The 23,785-nt window shown below is 34.8% G+C and overlaps 1 protein-coding gene across 8 annotated transcripts in view; it reads right to left on the reverse strand.

Moving 5' to 3' along the window:
* Positions 1-23,785, reverse strand: part of ROBO2 (roundabout guidance receptor 2) — a 571,268-nt gene that overhangs the window by 125,841 nt on the left and 421,642 nt on the right. For all 8 annotated transcript variants that reach the window (XM_058570694.1, XM_058570692.1, XM_058570693.1 and 5 more), the window contains one exon: positions 170-297. In XM_058570694.1, the coding sequence (XP_058426677.1) occupies positions 170-297 (128 nt within the window). The remainder of the gene's footprint in view (positions 1-169; positions 298-23,785) is intronic.

Genomic DNA, 23,785 nt, shown 5'->3' on the forward strand with positions numbered 1-23,785 from the left:
ATTTGAAAGTAATTTTATTTCAATTAATAATAGAGAGGACACACAATCTAGGCGTTTTAAGATAATAATAAAACAGTGTAAGCTATTGTTTTGATTGTGAGTTCACTTACCAATTTAACAAAATATTAGTCTGCTGGTTCAATTATATTTCACATCTTAAATCTCTTACCTCGGACTGTGAGGGTAGCAGAGGCTTCCACTTTCCCGACCCGATTCTCGGCAATACACATATAGGTGCCTTCATCTGTACTCATGGCCTTTTTAATTCTCAGTGTGTAATCATCTTTGATGTCATACCTGTGTAGAATAGGAATTGGTTTTATTAAATAATAGTGGTTATACTTATTTATTTTAATGAGGTCACATTGGTTTATAACATTATAAAAGTTTCAGGCATACATCATTATATTTCAATTTCTGTGAAGACTACATCATGTTCAACACCCAAAGTCTAATTGCCATCCGTCAGGGCACATACGTACAGTGCTGGATAACCTACATTTAGATAATAACATTAAGTATTCATCTTCATATTTCTCTTTTTATACTGTATTTTATCTAAAACAAAACACACACAATGTTCAGCCATAAAGTGCAATTGTTTAAATTAAAAGTATTGCTAATAAGATCTTTAATTTCCCATCTGATCTTTAGGTGCTTCATTATCAATTACTTATATTTCATATATGTAAACAACTGTTACCACTTCAAAACTATCAAAGGCATTATTAGCACTTTGACATTTTTGGTAGCTCTTAGTAAGAAAACAGTGTATATTTCAGTTTCTTTGTGAGTTATAATCTATCATTTGGTAAGTTACGCTGTAGTCAAATATGTGATTTATTTTTTAGGTGTCTTGAATATAAAAGAGCTGAAATATGTTAAAAAAGAACATTTTTCTCTTATTTGTTGGCAAATAGACAAGATAGACATTGGTTAAAAGAATTAAGAAGGGGTAATGATTTTTTACATTACCAATACTAACCCTTAAAACATCAAAATGCCTTGGAGTGATTTCTGGAAATGCACATCATCAGTTCTTTCACACACATTTATTGTTTCTCATCTATTTTTTTAACAAGTAGATGAACAGACTAGTTCAGAAAAATTCTAAAATTTTCACATGAATATTCTGAAGTACTTGCATAACAATATGCTTGTATTAGATTCTAAGAAACTACAATTACAAACAAAATAATGAAGCTATTATGTTTTCATATCTGCTCTTTCCTCTTGATTTTCACTGGTGGTCTTTGTTATTTCACACACACATTTTTGTAACAGCTTCTGAATGATCACAGCGTCTCCCTTCCTCTCACATACCACACAGTTAAATCTGTATTTCCAAAATATTACTTTAATTGGTTCTATCTGCTCACAACTAGCTGTGACTTTCTATTGCTTTTGGGTCAAAACCAAACTGTTTAGGCTTGCATTGAAGACTACTATCAACAGATTTCTTCTACTTCTGGCTTAAACTAGAGGAATAACAACACAGCTTAACTTTATTGCAGACTAAGACATGGACTAATGATAGTTCTGCTTTATAGAAATTTACATGGCATAAAGCAATGTCTATGAACCAGTCATACCAACTAGACTTAACTATCCATGCTCCTCTGTCCTCCAGTTATGGTGGTTACTTTTCTGTCTGCTTGTTTTGGGTTAAACTTCTGCTGATTTACAATATCGGTAGGAAAGCCTTATTCACTACTCGTGTTTGAAACTATCCATTACTATACCAGAAAACTAGGATTACTCTTTCCTTGAAACTTATTGCTACACCAATCATTCTGCACTTGCACTTTCTATTGTTGTCTATTGTGTTGAAGGCAGAGATCCTGTCTGCTTCACTCACTGGTATATGCACAGCCCACAACACAGAGCTTTCAACATTCAGTAGCATAACCAAGTGGTTAAGAGCGCAGACTCTGGGAGCCAATGGCCAGAGTTTTCATCTTGGGCTCTACCTCCTCCTAGGCTTGTAATGGTGGGCAAGATACTTAATTTCTCTGGGTCTTAATGCCCTCATTAGCTAAATGGTGCTAATAATAACACCTATTTCGTGGAGTGGATGTGAGCTTTAAGGGAGTCATTCAATATAAAGTCCATAAAACTGGCATACAGAAAGCACAATACAGGTTAGCTATTGTTATTACACCTACTAGGAGCTCAAGAAATATTGGTAGAATACATGATGGATATCTTGTTTCTTGCTGATATCAGGATCAACCAAATGTGAATGACAGCAAGGCTGCAAATTTTCCATGTTTATCTCTTAGAGCTTTCTTATGGGCTATATTTACAGCTTAATGCAAGTACTGGGCTGAGATGCATAAAAGAGCCACAGTACACAGAAACGTTCTCGCTTCACTTTGTCAATTAAAAACGAGAGAAATAATGATTTTGATGATGGCTTCAGAAAAGTTGCTGGTGATATATTTAATGTCTAACAAAAATAATCTTCCCTACTGTTAGCCTATGTTCTGCACGCCATGCTTAGCTCTAAGATACAAACATTGAATAAAAATAGTGTATTTTGCAGACATTTCTAATTCATCTCGAGAAACTGAATTCTGGCTACAGTTTTGTCATTGGTTCTTGCTTAACTTTAGGGAAGTCTCTTCATCACTCTCTGAGTTGTCTCAAAAGCTAAAAGAGGGAAGATAAACCTGATGGTCTGTAAAGTCCCCTCTGGATCATCACTCTAAGTTAATAAAAGATACTTACATTGTACATTTTTTCTGATGTGTCATTGAGGAAAAAAATCAGACATTGTATAGTGCCTCACAGTTAAAAAAAAAAGATTCATACACATTAGCACATAGCATCCTCAAAACAATCCTCTGAATCAGAAATTTACATTTTACAGATGAGGAAACTGACCGTTATTCAAGTGAAATGATTCATTTGAAGTCATTTTACCACTAAAGAGAAAAACCAGAATTCAAGCCTCAAACCCTGACTCTCAACCTGGCACTTTTCCCACTCTATGCGTACCGCTTCCTCACAGTGAAATACCTAGTTTAATTTTTAAATGCTAACTTAATACATATAAGCTATATTATCTACATTATTTGGATAAAAATAAAATTTCACATTTAGCAAACATTTAGTTATAACCTAGAAAATTTTACTTCAGATTAGATAAATTCATTATATAGGCAACAACATGGGGATAAATAAAAAGTGAGAGCTGTTTATATCTTACTTTGATAAGAAAAAGTGTTTAATTAAAAATTACAGATTATGTAATATTCAAACCCAAAATAAGTCTGAAATCGGACTTGCTGAGATTTCTTATTTTTTTTAAAAAGCACGAAAGAAAGCTAAAAATAGAAATGGAAACTGCATCATATATTATGTATCATCATATATTATGTATCATCATACACATATATTATGTATCATCATGTATTATATATATGTATGATGCAGTGTTCCCATATACATATATTTTAAGTTGGTTTTTGTTTGCGTACTGAGTTCCTTGATCAAGGATACAAGTAATTGTGCATTCTACTCTATGATTGTAAATTTTGTTTCCATGGGAAAAATAAAAAATGAAATATTGCTTGGGAGGAATAAATTGAATTAATCTTAGCTACTAACAAAAGAGACTACCACTTAAAGATACTATGCCATTACAAGCAAATAGTAAATATATTTTTCTTCTAACTATAGAACAGGATTTCAGATACAGGTTGAAAAACTCTGGATAAAGACAACAGTCTGGTAGTATGGAGATTCTTGTTGGAATACTTAATAGGATTCCAACTAGGTGCAGAGAATACATGTACGCAGGTAATGTGCCCATTTGCAATGAGACAGGTAAGCTTTGGAGTAGAAAGAGGTTTTTGGGTGATAATTTTTAATGCTCTTGCATGTAAAGTGAGTAGCATTGTTCAGAGGAATTAGTAGTGCTCATTTAGCATTGTTTCATGTCAATTTCCCCTTGAAGACCACTGAAATTTGAGATTACAATGATTTAATTATTTTATTTAAGAAATACTTATGACATGTCTCCTACATACCAGGCACTGCATTAAAACTTGGGGATACATGCCTTCATAGGGCTTCGAGCCTAGTGAAATGCTTCTCAGCTGGAAGGGATGAGGTCTGCCTCCACATGAGGGTAGATCAGAACTACCTCTAAGACTTTCTCCAGCTAACACACACATTTCCCCAGTCCCAAGATCTGATATGCACACATTTCTGAGGGCCAAGCTGTCTTTTCCCAATTAGAAGTAACTGCTACAATACGTGAGTCCTGCTAGGTCACAACACACAGGGATGTTGAAATTTAAAAACAAACAAAAACAGACTCAGAGGACTATCAGATATTGGGGTGCTCAGAATCTTTTAAATTCTCATTTTTCACTGCATCTTTGCCTGAAGAAAGACTGTTAATATTTTCAGCATTATGGATTTATATCAAAATATTATAAATATGTATAAAATGATTGACTCTCTTGGTTAAGAGAAACTTGAAAAAGCTCACCTTCTACAACCATCCATCAATACTTAAATCCTGTCTACAACAATCCACCAACCAATATTCCAGCCTATTCCTATGATGAGTAACCTCTTCCATCTCTGAACATCTCTGACTATTAGAAGACCTTCTACATATGATAAAACAAAACATTTCTTGCAGAAGTTTATACTAATGCTACTACTCCTGTGCCAACCAGAAAAGTATACTCTTTCTTCTTCAAGACACCTTTTGAATTTGGGGTTTCCTATGAATTATCTCATTTTTAGGTCAACTATTTCTAACAACAACAAACTCTATAATGTGATAGCAGTTATAAATTTAAGGGTTTTGAGGAGAATGAACACAATCAGAACAAATCCACTGATTGATATACCTAAGTAGGGTTATGTCATTCCACTGTTTGAAACGATCCAATGGCTTCTCATTCGGTTACTTAGAATAAAACTACTTGTGTGGTCTTCAAGGTTTTAGATAATCTGCCCCTTGCCTATCTGCCCAACTTCATGATCACCCTCTTCTAACCACATGGTCCTTCTTTTTCTTGTTTAACATCACTACCTGGTTACCTCTGTGTCTTTGTACTACTGTTGCAACTTCATAGAACGCTCTTCCCCTACATTTTCCATTGCTGATCCTTCTTGACTTTCCAGATAACCCAAACAATCCCTCAAATTTCTCTTTCCTGCCCAAACAATGTTAAGTAGCTTTCTGCCCATCAGTTACTTTCAAATTACTTTTATTTCTTTTTATTCTTTGTTTTCATATTTCTTTTGTTACTTTTCATACTTTTTATTTTCTTTAAAGCACTTAATCTCTATCAAATTTTTGGTTTGCTTGTTTATTGTCTTTCCAAGAGCATGTGTGCTCCATGAAACAAGAACTGGTGCGCTCTTGTTCCAAACTGTATACCCCAAGCCCCACCCAACAGCACCTGAGATCTTGGGTGTACTCAACGAATGCTTACTGAATGAATGATGAACCACCCAACAAATGCTTGAAATTCTTCTGTAATTCTCTAATAGCATGGTTACTAGTAAAATAACTATACACAGAACTGAAAGATTAATTAATTTGAAATATACCACTGTTATATCAAGAAACATAGTAATGCTGTTACGTTTATACACCAGCAGTTAGCTCTGAAATGTAGGTTAAATTGGTATCAACATAATACTGCAAATGTAAGAACTCAGAATACTTAATTTAATAAATGCTACTAGATGGAAATGGAGCTAAAATAAACAAGTTAGCAAATCCTGACCGGCAATCTTAGACATTTGGTTATCATATTGTCATTTGTCATATTATCATTAATAAACTTACCTCTGGAAATTAGAAACATGAAAAAATAATGTCTCTTCTTATACCAGAATAAATGAAATAATTATAACAGAATATCTAAAACAAATGTGAAGACTATGGAAAACAAAGTAAAGCTTTCAAGTATATAATTTCATTATTTTGGTGACTAGAGTGGTTTCTAATCACATATCTTGTGAGAATAAAATAATGACAATAAAAAATACATTTACATAGTGTTCTCAAATATACTCTTTAATTTATACTCATAAAAACTTTGGTAGGTAAGGAGGAAAGACATCATTTCCCCCATTTTAAAAATTAGAAAGCTTAGGCATATAAAGTTTAATCTGAAAGCAAACCATATAGCTTGTTCTTATACTTTCATTAAATATGATATGGCAGAATCTTGGATATTATGTTCAATTTTACTCCCTATTTATCAAGAAAGGAATTACAGACATAACAATTAGAAAGGTGACATACGTGAATGTGAACTTTTCATGTGTACAAATAATAACTTCAAAAGAATATTACTTAAGTCTAGAAAACCATGAAAGAACATGAATCAGTGAGCACGGAAATATTCAGCAAATCCCAAAATATCAATATTAAAGGAGAACACTTGAAGCCTAAATAAAATACCTCTAAGATAAGAGACGGGGGAAAGACTAATAATGTAATTATCAGAAAATACGTGGAAATTGGTTATTCCAAGAAACTAGCAGATTACAAATACTGAGACATAGCAAACAATTGAAAAATTACTCAGCGTAGTCTAATGTCCTAATTTTAAGATGAGAAAAATCGCACTTTGTTATTCAGAGCCCTGGTATTCATTGGTAGCAAAGGTTTAGACCATATTGGAACCTAGAATCTCCTGGCACATTCTTCATCAACTACATTACAGAGGTTGCAACTTTCTACCAAGAGATAGCATAAAGATCCACCTTTTAAGAAAATCATGATGTTTGACTCTCTAAAGGGAAATTAAAGTAAGCAGAGGATATACTACCAAAATGGCAGCTGATCCCAGAAATTTTTCCGTAATGAGTTCAATGAATAAATGGTCAATATCACAAGTAAGCTTTTAGTGGCTGAGTTATTATTAGAATTCAAGCTTCATGGTCTGGGTACAGAAATTTATGCTAGATACTACAAATTAAAAATTGCAATTTGGTCATTTGTGGTCTGAAATCTGCATGAAGGCAAGATGTGCGTGTATGTGTGTGTCTGTGTTTTGGCTCACTAATATTTTTAAATTATTGGAATAATTGACATCATTAAAAATTTTGACATTTGCGCATACAAATTTAGATATTAAAATCAAGGTCTGTCTTATTCCAAAGTACACACTCTTTCTCCTTCCTCACACTACCTACCCAACAAGTCTGATACAAGTACACTGTGCCACTGGAGACACGACCCTTCCTTCCAATGCCACTGAACCACTCTGCTGATTTCTAGCCTGAACTCTGACAGTATCCCGACAAACCCAGGAGACTCGAGCACATCATGGTGTCTTCAGCAATTTTTGCAATAAAATCATCTCAGGTCAGAGAAATGATAGACCTATAATTGGGATAAAATTAGCTCTTACCTGCAAAAGCTTAAGAAATACAAGGACTGATTTTAAAGAAATTGTGTCTAAAACACTTCCAAATCCAGAAAGAAGTAAATATTTGGTTCATTGATAATTTGACATTTAGATAATCTAAGGCAAAACATAATGAAGTTCCTTTCCCAGGGCCACACATCGAGGCAATTATAGTCAGGGGAAAAACTGTCATGAATCTACCACTAGTCTCTGTTTTCACTAACGGGTCATGATTTCTCTGAGACAATAATTTGCTTCCTAAGAAAACTACATATTTCACAAGCAATTAGATGTCAACTATTTCCACAGGTCTAATAAATGGAGCTTCATTTCTTGTATTTCTTTCTGGATAAATTGGTACCTGCCTAATAGTAATCTCATTGACGTTTTATGCTACTACATTGGATAATTGGAGAAATATTCATTTTTCCCTAGAAAGCAAATATTGGCTGAGTAATATACAAAATTATGAATAATAGTGCCTTACATTTAAAGAGACCTTTAGATTTTACAACAGAGTTTAATATATGATTTCACAACAATACATGACTTAGAGAAAATGCCTATATCCAAACAGCATTTTATAGAAGATGCTGATACTGTTGTCTCCAGTTATAAAGGAACTGGAACCAGTGTCCTCTGCAGCAAGTATATTTATTTTTCTAACAGAGAGCAGCATGCTCCTTCCATTTGATGTGTGTTTAACCCTCTGTGTGCGTATGCATTGGGAAGGTGTGTATTTTGGTATCAGTGAGTTTGTGCTCAGAGTTTCAAAAACTCCGGGAAACTAATTTTATCAATGTTTTTCTCAATATTACTTAAAATCAATGGTAACCCTAGAAGGTTCAGAAACGAGCTCACTGATATATACACACTTTAAAATAATTCTTTTATTCAACAATTTAATGTACTTAAATTTTCCCCTGATGTGCTTTTAGCTTTCTTTAAATAGTCTAGAATAAATTTAAAAAAACGAGCTCATATTTTGGTATAAAACAGCTACTTCTAAAACGTGGTATAATATTATATACGATCACCATGTAGGAGGTATCACCTGACTTTAATTAAAAACAAACAGAAAAAGGAACAGATGAAAAAACACTACTGGTGAGGAACTCCTAAGAGAAATTGGGTGATTTCGATGGTGAAATCTGCCAGTTTCAGACTTGTATAAATGCAGTTGTTGCTGCCAGGTTTGATTAATGACAGTTGTACAACCATGTGCTGACATTCCCCACCATAAAGATACGTTTTTTTTCTGATATGAAACACTGCTGAAAAACGCAACCCAATCAGATCTGGCCCCCAGACAACATGTGCTATCATCGCTGTACCGTGAATTGAGATTGATCGGTAACCACCCGTGACAAAGTGGGAAAAGAAGCTCTGGTGTTCGTGTTTTTTTTTTCCCAAAGAAAAAAAAAAAGAAAAGGAAAGTGAATTGTGTCAAAACCATTACCATCTGTTCAACTAAATAATAAACAAAACAAAATAAATTTATTTTAATACTTAAAAACAACAGTTTGCATGCAAGGTTCTGTTTGTGCGTGATCTATTTAATGAATAATCTTATAAGAGTTTCAGAAGAGAAAATATTATTCATTTCTTAAGAAACAAAGTACTATATTCCAAAATCACTTCCAAATTTAAATGAAAAAAACCTATTTTAGTTCTTCCTCCTGAAGAAACTTTCTCTCATAGCGAGTGGGAAGCTGTCCTTTAAATCTAAATTTACTCAGATATCAAAATAAGATTTTTGAAAACTGGTCAAATTGTATACCATAACCACATTTCATACATCTCTCATACTTTGCAATCCCTGATGCTTGCTCAGCTTCTCGGGTAGAAATTTCTCATGATTTTCTGGCTTTTGTGAATATAATTCAGGTAATTTAGGGACCCCTCTGCCCCGCCCCGCCCCAAGCCTTCCACAATGGCTTTACAATTCGGGAGGAGAAAAGAATGAAAGAAAATACACTACAATTTCTATTACAAAGTGGAATTTTACCATGTTCAGCTCACACCTGTCTATCTCATTGCCTTGTTTGAATTATGTGAGGGCTCTGCATAACAGAACTTGTTGAATGGCCATTCTCACCTCAAAAGCACCGCTATTTTTCAAGGAAGGAAATTTATTTTCTGAACATTTTTAGTTTTTGAAGTCACCTACCACTTCTCGATCTAAGAGGTCTGGCTCCAGTTCTAGAACAAGTGTTTTGAATTAGCACTTAAAATTTTATTACATATCTGCTTTATTAATCATTAAGTTGGCCAATAGTAAAAACTATGAATTGAACTGGGAAACATTTAATGTCTGTGCAAGTAAATGTGTTTTTCCTTTTAGAAAGACTTGAAAAGTTTGTTTTCAATTTTCAAAAAATTGCACTCAATCCAAACAGCTGAAGATCACGCTATGACTTTTAGACTCTTTCAGAAAATAAATGTCTGTAATAAAGGGCATTCTATGGTTCTATAATTCAATGAAAATTTAACTATGGAGCTTTTACATGAAAAAGTCACAAAGTCTATTGCCTTGCTTTCAAGAGAAGGACTTTGAGGATAAAAATATTTTAATAATCTTATGGAATCATTGACTGATAATTAAAGACACACCCATCAAATAATCGATGCCACTGTATGGATTACAGTGGACATGGAGATACAGCTGTCTAGAACTCAGTGATGTTTTTCAATTGCTCAAAAAAGTACATTTTAACAACTCCCAACTTCGAATCCAGACACTGTTCTATAAAACATAAACTTTATTGAACAAATTTTAATCTTTTTCTTCTTTCACTTTTGAAAGCTGAAAATAAGAAAAGTTGCTCAATTTTCCTAAGACAATCTTTCTGCTTGTAATTTTTCAAACAAAATCCTTCCACAGACAAAACTTGAAACTGTTATTAAAACTCACGTAAGCACTTCTTGGCCACCTAAATGCCAGGTGATCATTTCTTAATCTTTAATATTTAAGGTGTATCCTGCAAGTCAAGCTCTTAAATCGCAATGGATGTCCGGGACCCGAAAATGAGCACAATAGGCCATTATTTTGCTGGCAAAGGGATACTGAGTCAAATTTTCTATGCTCTATAGCCAAGCTGGGTCACATTCTTCTTTTTATCTACAATTAGAATGCAGGCTAATGTCTACAGTTTGGGTGAAAGAATCTTTACCTATTCTTTCTGGGTTTGGATCACAAGCATTTCTGGGCAGGGCATCTAAGAGTAGCATGAAAGAAGATAACCTTTTAAAAATGAAAATTAAGAGGCCAGCCCAGTGACGTAGTGGTTAAGTTCACAGGCTCGGCTTCAGCAGCCCACGGTTCTCGGGTTCCGATCCCGGGCGTGGACCTACACACCGTTGGTCAAACCATGCTGTGACAGCGGCCCACATACAAAAAAGAGGAAGATTGGCACAGATTTTAGCTCAGGAACATTCTTCCTCAAGCCAAAAAAAAGAGGAAGATTGGCAACAGATGTTAGCTCAGGGCTAATCTTCCTCACTAAAAAAAAAACAAAACAAAAGAAAATTAATGTAACAGTCATTGGAAAAGGAAAGGAAACAAAAATCTTGGGAGATTAAACTTGTAGGGAAACAGTAGGGGGTAAGGTGGTCTCTGAAGAGTACTAGCTGTTCTGTTCTGGAAGCTTCTACTGAAAGCCAAAATTAAACTTGAAATATGGCAGCTTTTTGACTTTGTCTTAAATAACCCAACAATATTTTAGACTTTCTTAGCTTTCCCTAAATGCCATCCTTGTTACCTCCGTCCCGGTCATAGTTGGCTCCCTCCTTGTTAGCCTGACCCATAGAGGGAAAACCCCACCCCTAGTCTCCCTTTAGTACAGCTGAGAGAGCTGGGCATTTCACAACTAAAAAGTTAAGAGAAAACAAACAAGCAAAAACGATGTTTAAAAAAACCCACAATAGGATAACAATAGTTGACTTAATGAAGTGCAGATTTCAGATCACAGGATAAGTAGGACTAAAAGACCACTGCCAGGGATGATGGACACCAAGTGGCTTGGAACTGGAGCCTCTCTCTGGAGTTTGAGCAATTAAACCAAACTGCAGCTGAGCCCTTCCAGAAAGGCCAAAGCATCCTGCTCACCCCATACTAGTAGTGCCTGCACATTTTAATCACTGTAGGCTGTGTCCCTGTCTCTCTCATCTTCTACTCTTATGACAGACACTGGGGACTCCAGGGATTATTTCTCTTGGCAAATTTGTGAACAACTGTGAAGTTCACAGCCTGTTGTCTTTGGTTAGCACCGGTTTCCACCTTCTCCTGTTATTTTATTTGTTCATTTTTTCACCTCCTCTGCCATGAGATTTGTCCCTTCTGATACAACCACTCACAAAATTATTATGGCCATTTCCACAAAGTTTTTCACTGTGCATTCTAAACTACCTGCTTGCTGATTTGTAAAACTTTCTTATCCTCTATCATTCTCAGACTTTTATCCTCACCTTCACATCTTAAAGGAAATCTGGCTCTTTCCTGACAGTTGACATAAGGGTGGAGGAAGAGGGGAGTATCATCCTTGCCATTTCAAACAATTACTCAGTGCCTGCCATGGAGTAGTTAATCAATAAACATTTTTAAAATGAGTTACTTATACTCTCTCATGAAAATAAAACAAAACAAACTCCTATTCCATTGAATAGAAATCTCGTCATCCAGTCTTCAAATGGAACCTTTAGAATGTCTTCCTCTTTAGAAAATTTGACAAATAATAGGAGCTACTTCATAGGACTTTTGTAAGGATTAAATGAGTTAATATATTTAGAGCGTTGACACCTGATCCTGGCATTGACACCTGATTCTGGTAGTAAATGCTCAGTAATCTTCACCTGGGATTTTCCATAGCTGCCCCTCACTTCACTCATACCTCCTCCTCCAGTGATGTCTCCATCTCCCTTTGGCCATCATCTCAGAGCAAGATCCTGGACTTTGTCCTCAACTAGAATGGCTCCACCTTTGAAATCTGAAGTTCAAACGTCAGATCCTGCCATAAGTTGGATGTTTCCTACTCTGTTAATCAGTTTACAAACTGAACTTCTTTCTCCATTTTTCTCTATCAAGCCTTTGCGTCATCACTTCTTTCTCTATCCTTCTTAGATTCTATAGTGCATAAGTTGCTCGCCAATATCCTCACTTTTCTTGTTTCGCTGTCTTTCTGTTGCATTTGCCTGGCAAAACCCCAATCATGTATTAACAGTTTACCATCTTCTTTATATACAAAGAGTAGACTAATAAATGCTTCAATTTACCCTTGACTGGCTCTCTAGAGAGAAGTCCAAACTTCTGAACCTGGCTTCTATGATCCTTCCTGTACTGGTCTCTGCTCGCCTCTCCCGTCCCATCTTGCACCATTGTCTCCCTTACACTCAGGCCCTCAACTATAACTCCAGAATTCTCAGGCTCTCTCCTGCCTCTGTATCTCTGCATATGCTGTGCCCTCACATCTGGACCTTTCTCTGTACCTCCCCAACTCTCTCTCTCTTGAGCCAACTGATTCTGCTCATCCTGACACAAGATTAATTTGTTTAATATCTATTGACTCTTCTAGATTTTAAGCTCCATAAAGGCATGGCCATGTCACTTTTGTTCACAGTTGTATCCTCAGAGCTTAGTACAGTGACTTGAACCGAGTAGGCAGTCAAGATAAAGTTGTTCATGAAGGAATAGACGAAGGCTATATATATGCAGGAAGAGGAAGGGCGTATTCTCTCATCAGTATCAAACATCGCTGATAACAAAATGCCATGTCTGTACAACGGAGAGGCTGTGAACAACACAGGGCACATTTTGAGCACTAAGAATCACTTTATTTTCAGGTCCCTGAACTTTGATTCTGAGTTTGTTTAAATTGTACCTTCTACTCATCATTTTTCATTTCAAAGCATTTCTCTGTGTTCAATTTCCTCTAATCGTTGACTATCACCACAATTAACGCTACATTGCACAAGGCCCCAGAGCAATCTATACTTCAAAGGAGAATATCCTTGCTCATACCTATCCTTGTTCTATGGTTTAACCTGGAAACCACATGTACACCTGTTGCCTGATAAAGAAATTCAAGTTTGACTTACAGTAGTAATAAAAGAGAGAGGTCCAAAAAGTTTAAGATAAAAATTAATTTTAAGATAAAAAGTATATGATAAAAACTATACATATATTTACTGATAAATCCTTCATTAATATCAAACATAACATCAAAGTGCTTAACACTACAATTTTATAATTAGAACTATAGTTTTTTATCATTTACATGATATTCACTACTTGCCTGGCAAATAGTATTTTTTTCTACTATTAAACTGTATTTTTTTTGGTATTATCTACAGATAGGGTACTGACCTATCACTGAAAGTTAAGTTATTGCTTTCAAAACTACAGAGAACTTTTAATTTTACCTCATAGTTATTCTGGTTTTCACTAAATTTAAATCCCTTAGAAGTTTAAAGATTAAATGTGTGTGTGTATAAATAAATCACCTTCTACTTTCATTCACACACATTTAAGATCAAATTCAAACCATTCTGGAGATATTAGGATTTTCCTTTTGTTCACAGTATCAGAAAGGAATATTATTTTTTCATTGTTGTCCTTAATATGCAACCATTCTTGTGGTAATTTTTCCACTAAGCTTTAATAGATTATTCAAATAAAATAATATCTGCAATCCCTTAAATGTATTCCTTTTTAATACTTTTTAAAATATTGCAAGTATTATTTCCCATAAGTTTTTTTTAACTAATTAGGACATGAAAATTTACGGTAAAAAATGCAAATATATCACAATTAAGGAGAGCATGTTGGAACACATGGAGTGGTGGAGGTAGGTTAAATTATCCTTCAGTTTAGAAATAATTATTTTATTGGCTTAAATTCATTTAAGACAATTTGGTTTTACAATAGGACTAGGAATTGCCACATCAGATTTGGAAAAGTGGATATATCTCACAGCTGCATGTTTGGTTAGAAATTAACCTCAATTTTAAGTCCTTTTAGAAAAGGACTTTAGGGATTAAATCCACAAGCATCTACAGACCTCAAAGCTCAGACCAGAAGTTTTTTTTGTTTTCTTTTTATTTGTTTGTTTTGTTTTCTATTTTTTTTTTTTTTTGGTGAGGAAGATTTGCCCTGAGCTACCATCTATTGCCAATCTTCCTCTTTTTGCTTGAGAAAGATTGTCTCTGAGCTAACATCTGTGCCCATCTTCCCCCGTTTTGTATGTGGGATGCTGCCACAGCACGGCTTGATGAGTGGTGTGTAGGTCTGTGCCCAGGATCCAAACCCACGAACCCTGCCCACTGAAGTGGAGCATGCAAACTTAACCACTACCCCACCAGGCTGGCCTCTCAGACCAGAAGTTTTTTGACAGGCAGCTCCCATTCTTCTAGCACCCTTCAGAGTCAGGAATGAACTCTGTGCAATAAGGGACTGCAAGTTTGGGGTAAAATGGATTTTTGAACATGCCATCTACTTAGTGGCCTTGTGGTCTTTGCTGGTCAAACTTCAAGAAGTCTCCTTCACCAGCATTCAAAGTGAGCACTAGTTGAGTTATCAGGGGTGGGGCGGGGGCAGATTCTGCATTATCAGAGGGATGTTCATTCTGGGCTATGCAATGGAAGATTCAAAAGGTTCTCTCCTTTTTCCTTCTTCCCACAGAAACTTCTTCATGAAATGTGCTTAAGGAATAATTTGGAAATTCAACACAGCTGCACAGAGGCACATGTCATCATTAAGTGTGTCACCTAACTTGTGGGTTGGCAGGTCTATGTGAAAATAAAGGTTCAGACACTTCTCTAATTAAGCTACTCTTAACTAGTTTTATCAATTCAGCAACTACTTAATGAACAAGGAATATAAAGAAAAATTCCCTGCCTTATATAGTCTAGAAAATATGCAAAGGATACATTCATCTCAAGTCATCAGTGAACCAAATAGCTTGCTTCTTGTGTTCAATGATGTCAAATCCAATCATGGTACCATTTGTCCGTCTCACTGGTATAAGCTCCACAGCAAAGGCAATAAGGTAACATTATTATCTTTGAAATATGTTTATTTCAATTATATTCTATTCTTTTTGCCTTAATATTAAAAACAAAAATAAAAATCATATAAGATAACATTCAGGTGAGCAACGTCCAGATTCATCTTTTCTACTATATCAAGGTTTCTCAACTTCAGCATGAGTGACATTTGAGGCCAGATTATCTTTCCTGTAGGAGGTGTCCTGTGCATAGCAGGAAGTCTAGTAGCATACTTAGCTTCTACCTGCTAAATGACAGTATCACCTAATCTCCAAAATGTGGCAATGAAAAATCTCCAGACATTGTCAGATGTCCCTTTGGAAATGGGGGAAGCAAAATTGGCCCCAGTTGAGAACCACTGCACTAAATGTATATCTGGTGAGCACCACATGTCAGACACAGGGCTGGATATTTGAGATTGAGGATAAATATGGCAAAGGGAGTCAGGGAGATATAAACAATTACAATAATGATGAGATTAGCACTATTTTCTCTTAGTTACACAGAAATATAAAGAACAAAACAAAAAAACCCAACAGCTGTGGAGTAAAACATGGAATGAAGGGTGCTCCAGGTTCAAAATGGGAAATGAGCACAAGCTTTTGATGTCAGAGAGACCTGAAGCTTGAATCCAGCTCTGCTCCCCACGAGTCCTGTGACCTTCAGCATGTTGCTCATTGTCTCTAGGCTTCAGTTTCCTCTGTGTTAAAAGAGGGGATTCATATTTCAAGGCTGTTGGAAAGACTAATTATAAACTGTGTAAGCACCCAGCATGAAACCACTGGACCCTCAAGAAAATTATACTTCTTGTTAATTTTTAAATATAATTTCCTTTAAAAATGAATTATTTTAGTGTAGTAGTTAAGAGAGTCGACGTGAGGGCTAGTCTGCTTGGATTCAAATCCCTCTCTATCACTTAAATTTGCTGCTTGGATTCATCATTTGTAAAATAAGGATGATAAGAATCCTTGTGTCATGAAGTAATTATGAAGAGTAAGTGAGTTACTTGCACGTACAGCACTTAAACTTTAGCTATTACTTTCATAGTTAATTTTAAGATACACATTTTCTACATTTTAACATCTCTGAAACTAGAAATCATCATCCATAGAGGGCATATCATAGTTGATTTGGCAATTTTTTCTCCTTAACTCAGAGAAAAAGTACCATTGGATCTCACAATCAATTCTAACTTGCATTCAGTGACATACATTATTATATGATTAAAAATAGACTAAACAAATCTTTTGACTTCTCTGTTTATTAAGGGCAACATCTTTCATCCAGGGACCCAACTTAATAAGCTCACTATTACTTTTAACCCTTCTTTTCCCATGAACTCTGACGTACAATTTCCAATTGAAAATAATCTCTTTGTATTACCACTTGCATTAACATCCATGCTTGCATATTCACAGGATATATCCCAAAGGAATCCCCTAACTACCTTTTAAACAACTTCCTACCAGCTATGCCTACTTTCAACCTTTTTCTACTCCAAGCTACCCCATATATAAATATAAGAATCAATTTTCTAAACATAAAGACAACGATGTATTTCTCTTCAATGTGCTCAGTGAATCCCCATTTCATAGTGCACTCAGTACAAACACTTTACGTGGAATTAGAGGCTTTCCTAGTAAAGCCTCAACTACCGTTGTTGGCCTTAAGAGCCACTCCACCCCGCTCCAGGCAAACTGAACCACTCATTGTCAGCCCACGCGTTCCACCACCAAAGCTTTTTCACCCTGCCTCCCTCTCTTGGAATAGTCTTTTTTGCAGCTCCCCTTATAGAAATTCTATTCTCTCTTTCAGACTCATCTCTAATATCAAATGGAAATAGAGTAATTTTTATTTTCTGAAATCCTAAAGAGTCTAATATATCATAGTTTTTATATAGTTTGCCTTATTTAATAATTAATGTTATGCATACCTCATACCTTCTACTAAAATCCTTGAAACAAACTCATCTTGTTTACCTACTGGATTATCAACACATAGAAATATTCAATGAATGTGTTTGATTACTTTTGAAATAATTCTTGAAATATAATATTTTATTAGTCTACATTGGAGATTTTAATTATTCCTTTGAGATAATTGATATTTTACTATAAATTACGTTCAAAATATTTTCTTTCTCTCACTTTATAAAATATCTAAAATAAAGGTAAGAGTCCTGATTGACTTTTTTGTTTCTGTTATTTACGGTGTAAATATTTGGACAAAACTGTTAGAAAATGTAGGTTAATGGAAGAATATTTACAGTTTTCATTGAACATATTTTTTATAAGTGCCATTTGTTGTATAAATTGTAAGGACACAGAATAGTCAACCAGATATTCTTTTATTAAGAATAAAAGGCTCTAAATGCCTATACATTTGATGAAACAAAAAGTATTATAACAACTTTTGTAATTGTAACAGTTATGTACATAAGAATAATTAGCAAAATTACCACACTGAGATCTTATCACAAGGCTATCCCATAGAGATATATGATGAATCACCTTCTCAGAAGAGACTTCCTGTACTTTAATTTCTTGGCAAAGTTTCACGGTGCCCCAATGGCAACTCCCCACCTCTAAATATGCTCTTTTAGAATGAAGCTCCAATGAGTTAATACTGAGTACCAACTAAAATAGATTTCTCCAATAATTGATTCTACTGTAGCGGAGTAGTGTATATTCTTAAAATGCTTTGAGAGTATTTGTTCTCTTATCTCTTATCTTTGGCAATTATATCACCTTCACACACTATCAAACAACGCTCATTCATCATGTCATTGTAACATTGGGTCACAAGTTTTTTTGTTTTTTTTTTTTTGCTTTTCCTTTCAATTCATACCAGTTGATTTGAATAACTGCGTCAAACAGCAGCCTTCCAGAGGGACTATTACAAGAAATAATAATAATAAACAACAAACCACATTTGTAGAAAATATAAAGTCTGGAACTCAGTCCTGCCTGCCAATTCATAACTGTCCATGGAATTGTTAATAATCAAACACGATCAAGAAAATATCAAATACCACTCTCTTAGTAAATTCAAAAGTGGCCTGAGCACTGTTAGGCAATGGAGATGAAAAGATAGGGTAAACTATCAATGCCCTAGAAGAGTTCATAGTTCTAGATTTATATATTCTATTCATACTACTTAATTCTGTCAGCAAACATTTCCTTCACTTCTGATGTGTTTCCAGTGACTTAATTTTTCTTTCCAGATACAAGGTTAAGGAGAAGAACACAAGAATATATTAGGTTAAAATACTCTGTGAGAATGAAGGCAGAATTGTTTTAAATTCTGTTGCAGTGGACAGTGGAAAATAATGTTAATTTTTTTAAAAAGATGCAAACATTTATTTGATATGATAGAATGGATGTATATGTTACTGCTAAGTGTCATTATGATAAAGATTATAAAATCTTTAATACACACTTTATACCACAAGTGTATTTTGTGACTATCTGAAAAAAGCAACACTTCTGGGCAAGCATTTACTAAGCTGTCTTTTCAAGTCTTCAATCCCAAGTGCAGAATGGAAAACATTGTTCCCACCCAACACCACTAGGAAATGGTCAAGAGCGGGGGACTTCGGAGGAGTCAGACATCCTAGATCCCTCATTAGGTGACTGACGTGATCATCCTTATTCCCTTTGAGTCTGAGTTTTCTCATTTGTAATACAGGAATAATAATAGTTTTTACATGATAGGGTTGACCTAACAATAAATGTATTAATGCAAAAGGCCTAGAGTAGGCACTAGGCAAATGTAATTTATTAATGTTATATTTATAGGAAAGGAAAATGCATTAAAAAATCTTTTTGAATCAGTACTAGAGTTTTCCTAGAAAAACCTAAAGAAACACTCAGAGCCGAAAACAATTTTGAATTAAAAAATATGCCCATATACACAGAAATCTGACAAGATATACGTAAAACATAAAAAGTAGTTGTCATTGGCAACGGGTATATGGACAATTTTACCTTTCCTCCTTAGGCCCCCCCTGTTTCAAATTTATGGGGTTTTTTCCTCCCATCAAAAAATGTACTATCCTTCTTTTTAAATTGTTTTGAGTTGTTGCCATTTATAGAATCATACCATTTCAGAATTTAAAGGCACCAAAAAGCCATCCAATCCAACTTACACATTTTGCAGATGGGGACTCTAGTGCTCAGACAGGTTACATACATTGTTTAAAATAATACGATGAATTTTGGCAGAGCTGGGACAAGAACACTGATTACCTACATTCCAGTTTACCTTGCAACCCCACATTACAATTCAACTTATTAAGAATAACAACAAAATTCAATCAGAAATATATCTTAATAAAAATACTTGGGGTGATTAAAAATTATCAAGCAATTCTAACCACAAATTGTCTTCTGAAGGCAAGGATTTCGGTTAATATAGTCAATTAAATAACTTTTTCCTTTTCATATTTTGTTTATAGTCAAGGTAAGAACCTAGGTATGAGAGAGAGTGTCTCTAAAGGCAAATATCCAGTATGTCCCCCTGTGGGATACAGTGTGCTCTGGTGACTATCTCCTGGTAAGCCTTTGGCTGGTCCTATAGTTTGGGCTAAAGTAAAATGTCGCCCTAGTCCTGACTTCAGCCCAGCTGAATGCTCTAACGTGCCACACTTTGATGGAAGAAGCACACCTGCTGCGGCCCCTAGTTGGACAATACCCACACGCCAACGACAGGTGGCACTCAGGCAGATCCTTTTGCTCTGCAAACTGGCACCTGATCTTGGCTCTGCTCACACACAAGAGCTGCCAGTTAATGGACAGCAGAGCATCTCTGACTTCAAGGCATTTCATACGCCAAGTGTGTCCCAGCTTGTTAGTTGACCACTGGCCAGAGCCCAGATTGGATGCCAATTCTTGCATTGTTCCTGAGTTGAGATTCTCAACAGATGGGCCAATGTGGTCACAGGACGAGGCCACTTGCACTCCCCACCCTAGGTGGCAATTAATTTTATAATAACAGCAACTATTAGCACCTATTTGATGAAAACACAGAAAAAAAATATCATTTTGGCATCCCTCTGAAAGTTGCTAATTAATCCTGTTTGTAAACAAAATCTATATCTTCAGCTTCCAAGAAGGTAACGTTGACCTGGTCCAAGTTTAGATTTTCAAAACACCAGGACATTATATGCACAGCCTATGAAATTGGTCTAAAAATTACCCTTAACAGTAATGCTATATAATGTTCCTATAATGTGATTCACAATATAGTGTTTCTAACCAATCATCTATAATTTTACCTAAAATATAAAATTCGGAAGCAGCTCCAGCCCACAAACAATTAATAATCACATAACTATGGAGCCCATTAGTTTAAAATACAGGTTTCCTGTTGAACAGATTCTAAATCAAGTCCTACCCCTAACATATATTAATGCAGACGTAGGAAACTTAGCTTCTTTAAGCTTCTGTTTCCACATCTCTCAAATGGGAATAATATTACACTGGAACACTATTCTTTAAAATAGTTAATGTAGGCAAAAAGCATTTAGAAGATTGCATGGCAAATAGTAAGTCCTTCAAAAACACCTGCTTTTATCATTACATAGTCTTCTTATAAAAGTGGTTTTCTTATTGCTAGCAGATAAATGATACAGTATAATGTGTAAAATTTGAAGGTCCCAACACAGATGTCTTATTGTACTGAGGACAGGGAACAGTATCTGGACCCTGTACCATCCTTCAGAGGTAGAAAAATCGGTGGCCACTTTTAGGGGTGGCAAACCTGTTGGCAAAATTTATAAATAAATTTATATGATTTAAAAGCAAAAGTGATATCTCTGAGAGCAATCATATTTTATATGTTTCTATGGAAATCAATTGGCTAAAGAAAGGAGAATGTGTAATTATTCTATAAAAGTTATTTACTCTATATTTTTCAGCTTTAACTACTTTTTTCTTGTATTTGTCTATATAACTAATAAATGCCACCAATCAGCTAGATTTATAAAACGAGGGCACTTGTTATGTGCAGCCATTGTACAGTGTTTACAGTGTTTTCAATTAGTTATATCATTTTAATAACTCTTTGAGTTAGAATGGATGGCATAATTATTCACCCTATGCAAATGAGCCAAAGCATAGGTTAATCATTAGTCCCACAGCATCGCTGGTCCACATCCTCAGGATGTAAAACGCAAAGAGTTTAAATAGCTTCTTCAAGGTCACACTCTTAGTTAGTGGTAGAGAAATCTGTCGAACATTTCCAGAACATGGGAGTATAACTAAACTGATAAATGATCAAACAGTGTCAGAACAAGCCTGAAATCTAACACCCCTAACGATGGCCTAAATATTCTTTATGCTGTTGGTAGCTGTATTAAAAGACCCGACAGTAATTGTCCGTGCAGTTCTAATTTTTTCAGACAGAAATGGCTAAGATGTCTCTATAGCTGAAAAATCATAGAATATTCATTTACACTTTTCTTTATATTTCTGAGTCTTAGCGACCAATTCACTTTTCAGATGTCACATACAATGTTTTATATACATTGATTGCTTTTCTCCTCCTTTCAGTTTTTTCTTCTTTTTTGAAAACCATTTTAATTGACCAATGTTGACCAGCCAACCTAATCAGCGTGGTTATTTATCAGAAGCCCAAATTACCACATGTCCTTGAAGCACATACTGTATGTGAAGAAGGCCGATCTCCTCAGCAGGGTGGCTGAGCACCTGTTCAGCATCTCTGCATCCCAGAAGCACATGCTGTAAACAATGGTGCTTCCAAACAATTAATATAAGAACATTTTCCAGGGCTAAGTGGAAAGAGCCACTTAGTGGGAAAATACCACAAAAAAAGGGAATTATAAGCGGTTCTATTCAGTTCCTTTTCTCAAGGAATCATGTATTTATGTGAATCTCACATTTCATGGAACTAGGAACTCTAAAATCTCTCTCTTAAGATAAACTTCACTTTAGAAAAACGAATTTGTCAGTGGGTTCAGGAAAACTGATAGATTTTCCACGATACATCTTGAAACTCTTTTTCTCTAGTCCCTATTTTTATGAAATATTCATGAATTATATCCACTATGTGCAAGCCATCAACTGCATTTAGAATTCTCAGGCATACATAAGAATGTAAATGGCATATTTTATTTCTATTTTTCTCTGACAAGCTATTATGAGCCTTCCTTTCTCTACTCTAGATTCTTGTGGAGAAAGTTAGTGTCACTTTAGAGTTAGTTTAGAAAATAAATAAAAATGGAATAAAAAATACCATAGAACTAACTAATGATGATATACAGAAAATTATATGATTGATGAAGGATGTTAAATCTCCTGTTTACAGTCCTTTAAACGACTGCTAATAATTAACTGCAATACAAACCGTACTGACAAACTCAGATTAGAAATCACAATTAGATTAATCACACTACTTCTTATCCAAATTCCGAGAAGGGCTATTTTTATTCTCCACAATAATGTTGGATTGAACAGAACATTGTAGTGTTAGTATATTTCAATTTTATTTTTATTTCTTTGCTTATAAATTATAACATTGTTTCTTTTATATCAAGGCATGATATTTTTCATAAAGCTTCAGCATATATATATAATTTTTTTGGTAGAACAAAAATATACAATATCCCTATGCTTCGATGGAACATACGATGAAGCATGACTCTAGTTATTATAAATACTGGCAACTTCTATCACGTGAAACGCTTTGTCAAAAGATGTGTTGAAGGCATTTGATCATCAAAAGGGTACTAATTAGCAAAACGCATTAGGTTTGCCTGAGAAAAAAAAGGTTTGTAACACTCAAGGAAGAAACTAGGATTACTTCAGTTTTAACTTTCTTTAATGTATTCAGTACGTAAATACTTTCCTACATCACCCAATCTGGCTAACATAAAATAAAAAGTAAAGAATCAATAACAACATATTTACCTTGCTTAAAATGACTTCTTTTTACAGACTAGCAATGAGCATTTCAAATAGAGTAGGCACTTAATAAATGTACGTAAATCCAAAGTGCGTTTTCTACGACTTAAATTATGCTTTAAAAAAATATGCTTTTGAAAAACATAATCATTATGAACTATAAAATGTCTTTCCCCTTATCTCCTCATTTTGTTCCCCCATCCATTTTATTTTCATATTAGTTTGTAAAATCCCTAATAGATGAATTAGTGTTGATTTATTTGAGCACATATATATTGAGACCCTCTGGAAAAAGGCTATTGATACTTGACAGTCACAAAAAAGCAATGAATTTTTTTTCTTCCTGAAATTTTCAATTGTGAAATAATAGTATCTTCAGAAGTGTCTCCATGCAATTAACATTTTGACAGCAGCATGTATAAATGTAGG

Source organism: Diceros bicornis, chromosome 27 (genome assembly GCF_020826845.1).
Source record: "Diceros bicornis minor isolate mBicDic1 chromosome 27, mDicBic1.mat.cur, whole genome shotgun sequence".
NCBI lineage: Eukaryota > Metazoa > Chordata > Mammalia > Perissodactyla > Rhinocerotidae > Diceros > Diceros bicornis.